Genomic DNA, 8,138 nt, shown 5'->3' with positions numbered 1-8,138 from the left:
GGGAGGGAGAGGGAAGCTACAGGGGAGGGGTGAGGGAGGGAGAGGGAAGCTACAGGGGAGGGTGGGGGTGGCAGAAAAGGCTGACTTCTGACCTCATGCCCTCCTGCCCAGGAGCCTGCTACAGTCTGTTGAGGAGGCCCTAGAGGAAAGGTAAGGGGCTGGGCCTGAAGGTGGGGGGCGGGCAGCTGGACCTGGGGCCTGATCACATCTCACACCTCATGTTCCTCTGGTTTGTCCCCCACAGGAGCCTGACCATCCGGCCAGCCTCAGAACTCCAGGTATGGAGTGCAGGGAAGTTGGAGCAGGGGATGGGAGAGGGCTGTAGAGGCCGCAGTTGGGGTAGGGCCAGGTTATGGGGTCTTGCTGACAGCCAGGCTCGGTCCCCTGACTCTCCTGCCAGGAGCTGGACTCCCCAGACGATACCATAGGAACCATCAAGCGGGCCCCATTCTTGGGGCCATCCCCCTCTGAGCCTCCAGCTGAAGACCCTCTATCCAGCCCCCTAGGTGAGTCCAGGCTTGGGGGACCAGGAGGCAGGAGCGGGTGGGGCTAGAGCTGGAATTCACAGCCAGTCTGTGCCTGCAGGAACCCTACCTCCACCTCCCCCAGGCCCTAACAGCCCCCCACTGCTCCCCACTGCCTGGGCCACCATGAAGCACAGGGAGGATCCTGAGGTGAGGGGGTGCTCCAGAGGGGCTGGGAAGATGGGAGACTGGGGGTGCCACCTCGGCCCTGACTCTTTCCCACCCTTCCAGAGATCGTCCTGCCATGGGCTTCCCCCAACCCCCAAGGTGCATGTAAGTGTTTGTCCCTCAGCCCTGTCCCCCTGCTGCCCCCACCACCTACTGCCTCCCCCCACCTCTGTCTTCCTCACCGGCCTCTTGCCTTCTCCCCAGATGGGCGCCTGCTTCTCCAAGGTCTTCAATGGCTGCCCCCTGCGGATCCACGCTGCTGTCACCTGGATTCACCCTGTCACCCGGGGTAGGCGGGGCAGGGAGGAAGCAGGAGCCCGGGAATCCCCAGCTTGGGCCAGGGGCTGTGACTGACCTCTGACCCCCTAACCGCCCCCCCCCCCCCCGCAGACCAATTCCTGGTGGTGGGGGCCGAGGAAGGCATCTACACCCTCAACCTGCATGAACTGCATGAAGATACACTGGAGAAGGTGAGGCCTGGCTGGCTTTGGAGCGGGGAGGGTCCTGGGGGGCTTGGAGTGCTGACTCCCTGTCCATCAACCACTCTGTGGCCTCCAGCTGATTTCACACCGCTGCACCTGGCTCTACTGCGTGAATAATGTGCTGCTGTCGCTCTCAGGTACAGGTTGGGGCAGGCGGGGGGCCGGGGCCTGCACCCCGCCGGCCCACACTCTCTGAGCCCCTCTCTCCCTCCCTGGCAGGGAAATCCACGCACATCTGGGCCCATGACCTCCCAGGCCTGTTTGAGCAGCGCAGACTCCAGCAACAGGTTCCCCTCTCCCTCCCCACCAACCGCCTCACGCAGCGCATCATCCCCAGGTCAGGGACCCTAGGGGAGCCTGGACGTGCAGCGGGGTGGGAAGGGGGAGGCAGAGGGGCCGAGCCGGGGTTGGAATATGGCCTTGCCTGTGACTGGGCTTGTGATCTCAGACGTGGCTTTGCCTCTCTGAGCCTACTTTCCTCATCTGTCAGAGCCTTTGTAGCCCCTGCCCCGGGCTGCCGGGCCCATAGGGAAGCAAGGAGACCACAGTGAGGCAGTTGTGGTTGTGAGGGTACGGGGCCAGCCTTTACCGAGCACTAGCTGTAGGCCTGGTCCTAAGCTGGGCTGGGAGACAGCAGATCAAATGCATCTTTGACAGTCAGCACCTGGCCCTGAAGTGAGCCTGGGGGAGAGCAGGGGGGTGGGGGGGTGGGGCGCAGAGGCCTCTGAGAAGCTGGCCGCCGGAGGGCGTGGGGTTGGCAAGTGCACAGTGGGCTTCCAGGCAGATGAATTTGGGAATGGCATTCCAGGCAGGGGAAGAGCACCAGCGAATTCTTGTGGGTGATCTGGGGAGATGTAAGGCGTTTGGCCTGGGGGAGGAGGGCGGAGCAGCCTGAGGGGAAGACGCATGGGTGGCAGAGCCCTTCCTTTGATGCCAGGCCCGGGATCTGGGTTTTGTTCAACTGGCAGCAGTGCTGGGTTATTTGACAGAGAAAGACGCAGCGAAAGAGGGAACACAAGCAGGGGGAGTGGGAGAGGGAGAAGCAGGCTTCCCGTGGATCAGGGAGCCCGATGCGGGGCTTGATCCCAGGACGCTGGGATCATGACCTGAGCCGAAGGCAGACGCTTAACGAATGAGCCACCCAGGCGCCCCAGTGCTGGGAGCATTTTAGAAGGATCCCTCAGTATGTCAATCGGGACTCTTCCTACTGCAGGCGATGCAAGTGATTGACTAGCAGAAAAGGGAATTCAGTGGTTCATGTAACTGCAAGTTCAGGAGTAGGGTTAGCTTTAGGCCCAGCTGGATCCAGGCTTAAATGGCTTCATCAGGAATCTCTTGGCTCTGCTTTCCCCTATCACCTTCGTTCTCAGGTAGGCTTTCCTGTCCAGGGAGGGAGGGCCGTGGTTCCAGCCCAGCCTTCCATTAGCTCACAGGCTTGTGGTACTAGAACCTCTGCTTCCAAGTAACTCCCACAAAGTCCGGGGGCCAATTCTCACGGGTCTAGCTTAAGTCCCTGCGCACTCTGAGCCTGTCACTGTGGCCACGGCATGAGGAGCTTGGTGGGGGGGGGGGGGGGGCAGGCCTGGGTCACGTGCCCTCTCCTAGAGCTGGGGGGTCAAGAGAGACACATGAAGACTAGAGGCATCTGCTGGCTGGCTGTGCTGAGAGTGGTCACAATGACATGGAGGGGGAGGCTGGTGAGAGGGCACCTGGAAAGGAGGCCAGTGTAGTGACCTGAGGCGGTGGGCGTTAGGCTACAGGGTGGTGAGAGATGAACGGACTTGAGCCATATTCAGGAAGTGGGGTTGAGAGGATCTGGGGCCTGACCGGAGTGAGCAGGAGGGAGAAGGGAGGGACTGGGAGACCTTGGGGGAGCAGATCGTGTCGTGTGTTTTATGAGGCTTCGGCGGGGTCGGGGGAGTTGTCCAGATAGAGTCCGTTGTTCAGTCATTCAGAGAGTATCTCCTCAGTACCTAGTACGTGCCTGGGGGCCTCTGTGAACTAAAGAGTCCCTCATAGTCTCCAGACTTTCTTGTCACAAGAGACAGACAACAAACAACTAACATAAAAAGGGTATTCTGTGGTGATGTGCAGAGGGGAAAGTGGTGCGTAAATTAAAGCATGGGGAGGAGGAGGACCAGGAGGGGTGGGGCCTGGATGGTGGTCTTAAACAAGGTGGTCAGGAAGGACATTTCTTTTTTTTTTTTTTTTTAAAGATTTTATTTATTTATTTGAGAGAGAGAATGAGAGAGAGCACATGAGAGGGGGGAGGGTCAAAAGGAGAAGCAGACTCCCTGCTGAGCAGGAAGCCCGATGCGGGACTCGATCCAGGGACTCCAGGATCATGACCTGAGCCGAAGGCAGTCGCTTAACCAACTGAGCCACCCAGGCGCCCTAGGAAGGACATTTCTGAGACGGTGCTGTTTGAATAAAGACTTAGAGCAAGGCTTGTTGATATCCAGGGGGAAAGTGACATGGACTGAGGTTTTGAGGGGATCATCCCTGTAGCCGCTATGTTGAAAATAGACTGAAAGGGTGAAGGGAAAGCAGGGGAAACCTGTCAGGAGGTTCTTGTACCCATCAGGTGGGAGGTGATGGTGGCGTGGGCCAGGGTAGTAGTGAAGGAGATGAAAAGCGGCTGAATTCTGGTTTTCTTTTGAAAGTTGAATCAGCAGGATTTCCTGACAGTTGGTAGGTGGAAGAGAAAGAGGAGTCGATGACTCCAGGGTTTTTGGCCTGGGCAGCAGGAAGGATAGAGCTGTCATCAGGTGTGGGTGGAGCAGAATTCAGTGTTGTCACATTGAGTCTGAGATGTGCAAGTGGGACCTCCATCGACCGTGGGCTAGGTGTGGCTGAATTCGAGGAGGGGTCTGGGCAGTAGGCTTAGATGTTGCCCTGCCCAGGGGGGTAGTGGGAGCTGGTAGGGGCGGTGGGAGAGGTCAGGCCAGTGGCTACCCCAGCTGGGGAGCTGCGGGCCCAGGCCCTTCCTGTGGCGGGCTCGCTCGTGTACCACATCTGGAGCCCTGCAGCCCTGGGGCTTCCTGAGCTCAGTGCCCAAGCAAGCCTCTGCTTTGTCCCAGGACCTGCAGGAAACAGGCCCGTCAGAGCCCCAGCTCGGGTGTGTGTTTGGAAAGTCACGGGGTCAACGCTGTCCACCTTGCACATAAAAAGCAGAGAGCCAGAATTGTTTGGAGAAAAAACAGATACAAAAATATCTGCCTCTGTCCCGTCCAGAAGCCAGTTGGGGGAGAGAGGAGACAGAGTAAAGGGAGAGAGGAGACAGAGGGGCAGACGACCCGGGTCGCTGGGAGGAGGTGGCAGGCCTCCGGACATGTGACCCTGTTCCCCAGAGGAGGAAACGGGCTCAGGAGGTCCCCTGAGGGCTTGGGGGACAGCCAGTAACCGAAGCAAGGACGCTACCTACTTTCCCCCTGCCACCAAAGCCAGCCACCAGCCGGCTCCCTGTGGTGTCACTTCAGCGAGGGCAGGCCGGGCGATTGTTTGTGGTTTTTGCACGTGTTAATCTTCTTGGGCCCCGCCTGCCCTTCTCTGACGTGTGCCATGTGGCAGGCGGAGGGGGGACCGCCGTGAGTGCTCGCAGGGCTGGAGCCGTGCCTGCCCCCTCCGTGCCCTTGTTTTTTCATTCACGTCTGCTTTTAGACCTTGCCTTCGCCTCAGAAGGGTTTCCAGTGACGGGCAGTAGGCGGGCAAGTAATCATTCGGAAGGGGCAAAGCTAGCCCTGTGTGAGTGCACGCAGTGTGCCGGGCTCTGCTGGAAGCCCTTCTCCTCACTGCGGGCTCAGTGCCACGGTTACCCCCGTTCCCCGGATGAGCAAACTGAGGCAGGGGCAGGTTAAGTGAGCTGCCCAAAGGGGCACAGGTAAAGGTGCTTCTGTGCCCGCACCCCTGGGCCGCAGGCTGTGGAGGTGGGTGTTGGAGCCTCAGGCTCTCCCCCGTCGGGCAGGGAAGGGGATAGCGCCCATCTCAGGGCTCTGTGGGGCCTTGGCCATGGACGGCACCCATGACACGTGCCCCGGTCGTCATCCCTGCAGGCGCTTTGCCCTGTCCGCCAAGATTCCAGACACCAAAGGCTGCCTGCAGTGTCGTGTGGGTAAGAGCCGGGCGTGGGGGGGCTGGGGGCACGGGCGTGGCCGGGTCCCCACCGCCTGCCTCTGTTGCAGTGCGGAACCCCTACACGGGCAGCACCTTCCTGCTGGCTGCCCTGCCCACCAGCCTGCTCCTGCTGCAGTGGTATGAGCCGCTGCAGAAGTTCCTGCTGCTGAAGGTGCGGGGCGGCCGGCGGGGGGCTGGGGGGGGGGGCGGGGGGGCGGTGGCCTGGATGGTGGCAGTGGGCCTGGGGGGAGAAGTGGAGGCCTGAGCACCCCTGCTGCCCCCAGAACTTCTCCAGCCCCTTGCCCAGCCCCGCGGGGATGCTGGAGCCCCTGGTGCTGGATGGGAAGGAGCTGCCACAGGTGTGTGTGGGGGCGGAGGGCCCCGAGGGCCCCGGCTGCCGAGTCCTGTTCCACATCCTGCTCCTGGAGGCTGGTCTGACGCCTGACGTCCTCATACCGCCTGGTGAGCCAGAGGGCTGTGTGTGTGTGTGTGTGTGTGTGTGTGTGTGTGTGTGTGTGTGTCAGAGAGGGGGCGGGCAGGGAACTGGGTTCACCACAGCTATCGGCTCCCAGCCCCCTTCAGCGGGGCTTCTCTAAGAGATTTCATTAGGGGGCCGCAGGGACAGAACCAAACCAGGCAGGGCGGGCCTGGGGGCCTTCATTCTGAGCAGGGAAGCAGGACACTGGGTCGGGACGGCTCAGGGGAGCAGAGGGAGTGGCCGTCGGTCAAGAAGGACGGGCGCACTGGACTAAGGCCCAGCTGTGCCCCAGGCCCCGAGCCAGGGGCCTCCCACACAAGCCTTCATTCTTACTCCTCACGGCAGCCCCGCAAGGTCTGCATCGTCCTGCCTGGGTTACACGTGAGGGAACTGAGGCTCAGAGACTTGTGGTCACACAGTGGTGGAGTCGCACACGGTGCTTCTCCCGGCTCCAGAAACCTGCCCTCCCACGGCTCCCTGGGACTCACCTCTGCCTCTCTACGGCGCCTGCAGGCGGCTCACTCAGCCGCTCTGAGCCTCAGTTGCCCCAGCTGCACTGTGCGGGAATCAGTCGGACTGCTGTGGGGCTGAGAGGCGCTTGTGGGGGCAGCTGGCTGTAGCCGTACCCCCGGGTCTTCCTCGCGGGGCTCAGCCAGGCCGTGTCTCCCTTGTCTGCCCGCAGAGGGGCTCCCGGGCACCGCCCAGCAGGTGATCCAGGTGGACAGGGACACAGTCCTAGTCTGCTTTGACCGTGAGTGCCCCTGAGGTCAGGGCTCAGGGCAGTGGAGGGGCTGAGGGGAGGCTGAGGGAAGCCATGTGCATGTGGGTCTGCCTCCCCAGAAGGGAACCACCCCGCTCGCACCCACCAGCCCTCTCCCTGTACAGGCTGCGTGAGGATGGTCAACCTGCTGGGTGAGCCCACGGCCACGCTGGCGCCCGTGCTGACCTTTGACTTCCCCATTGAGACTGTGGGTGAGTGAGCTGGATGGGGGTGGGGGCGGGAAGGTCCCCAGCCTAGAGCATGTGATGTGGCCCGGGGCAGGGCGGGCAGTGGGACAAGGAGGCAGGTGCCGCAGCCCCTCTCAAGAGCCACACCTGTCACCTGCGGTCTGTGAGGACCTCGGTGGCCCAGACCTGGGGCCAGGGTGTGGCGGGGGGCGCCAGCGTCCTCGGGGCAGGTGCAGGGCTGAGGCAGCCTGCTGCCTCCTAGTGTGTCTGCAAGACAGTGTGCTGGCCTTCTGGAGCCATGGGATGCAAGGCCGTAGCTTGGACACCAACGAGGTGAGTGGAACTCTGGACCCTCGCTACCCCTGGCCTGGTGGGCACCGCCTCTCAGGAGAGGAGCCACTGGGGTGGCCTCAGTGCCCCTTTTCTTCCCAGGTGACCCAGGAGATCACAGACGAGACAAGGATCTTCCGAGTGCTTGGGGCCCACAGGTAGGACGCAGTGCCCCGACCTCCCCTTCAGAAGCCCCTGAGGCTATATGGATGTGCCACAGGTCTTCCCTGCCCTGCTCACCTCCGGTTCTCTCTCCCCTCCAGGGATATCATCCTCGAGAGCATTCCCACTGACAACCCAGGGGCTCACAGCAACCTCTACATCCTCACGGGCCACCAGAGCAGTTACTGAGAGGGCCGGGTATGGCCGGGGGCATCCCCCCTACCCTGCCCCCAGGCCTTAGCTGCATTCCCTTTTAGGCAAAAGGGGCCCCTCCCAGGTCAGAGGAGCCCAGGCTCTGCTGGTCTGAAGGGCAGAAATAATCCTGAGAAGAGTTTTGCGGACTGGGGGTGGGGGGAAGCCCACCCCAGGCCCCCCCCCAAAACTGGACCAGAGGAAGCTGCTGTTACCTCCCCCTTCCCTGTGGGCAGCTCAGGCCCTGCGGCAAGGGTCCCCGGGCAGGGTGGGGGCAGGCCCAGGTGACCCATTCCATTTTGTCTCCACATTTCCTTTCCATTCTTCCTGCCAAGAGCCTGCCCCTGCACCCTGTCCTGGGGAACATGGTATTTAAAAGAGAGACTATATTGGTATTAAAGCTGGTTTGATTTTACTCCACTGATCCCTCTTTGTCCGGGGGAGCTGAGCCCACTGTCTCATCTCCCTCCTTCTTCCCTCCCTCCCTCCAGCACATCTCTCTGTGGCACCAGGGAAGGGGGGCCCCCAGTGTTCTGGTGACTCCCTAATGGGGGAGCCCGGCAGAGCTGATGGAGAGGCCAGTGGCCCCCAAAATGCATCTCAGGGGCACTGTCTTACCGGGCTCTCCTGCTCAGGATGAGCCCTCAGCTTTGAAGTGTGAGGCCTCTTTTGTGGCCGAGAAACCATGCAAATGGGGGGGGGAGGCCAAGCTGAACAAAGGGACTCTCATCCAGGGCACCC

General features: G+C 61.6%; 1 protein-coding gene across 1 annotated transcript; it reads left to right on the top strand.

Moving 5' to 3' along the window:
- Window positions 1-111: 111 nt before the first annotated feature.
- On the top strand, window positions 112-7,832 carry LOC123323854 (mitogen-activated protein kinase kinase kinase kinase 2-like; the record flags this gene model as incomplete). The annotated part of the gene is made up of 17 exons (XM_044912379.1): window positions 112-150; window positions 245-278; window positions 401-506; window positions 610-674; window positions 756-797; window positions 897-981; window positions 1,083-1,162; window positions 1,251-1,311; window positions 1,394-1,511; window positions 5,227-5,285; window positions 5,356-5,459; window positions 5,572-5,749; window positions 6,448-6,516; window positions 6,651-6,737; window positions 6,976-7,046; window positions 7,146-7,201; window positions 7,307-7,832. Coding segments are annotated over 17 exons (1,342 nt in total), but the record flags the coding sequence as incomplete, so codon positions are not given.
- Between the last annotated feature and the right edge of the window lie 306 nt (window positions 7,833-8,138).

Source organism: Neomonachus schauinslandi, unplaced genomic scaffold (assembly GCF_002201575.2).
Source record: "Neomonachus schauinslandi unplaced genomic scaffold, ASM220157v2 HiC_scaffold_1622, whole genome shotgun sequence".
NCBI classification, from domain to species: domain Eukaryota; kingdom Metazoa; phylum Chordata; class Mammalia; order Carnivora; family Phocidae; genus Neomonachus; species Neomonachus schauinslandi.
The sequence above is the reverse complement of the archived record's forward strand: the minus strand, read 5'-3'. Positions and strand labels throughout refer to the sequence as shown.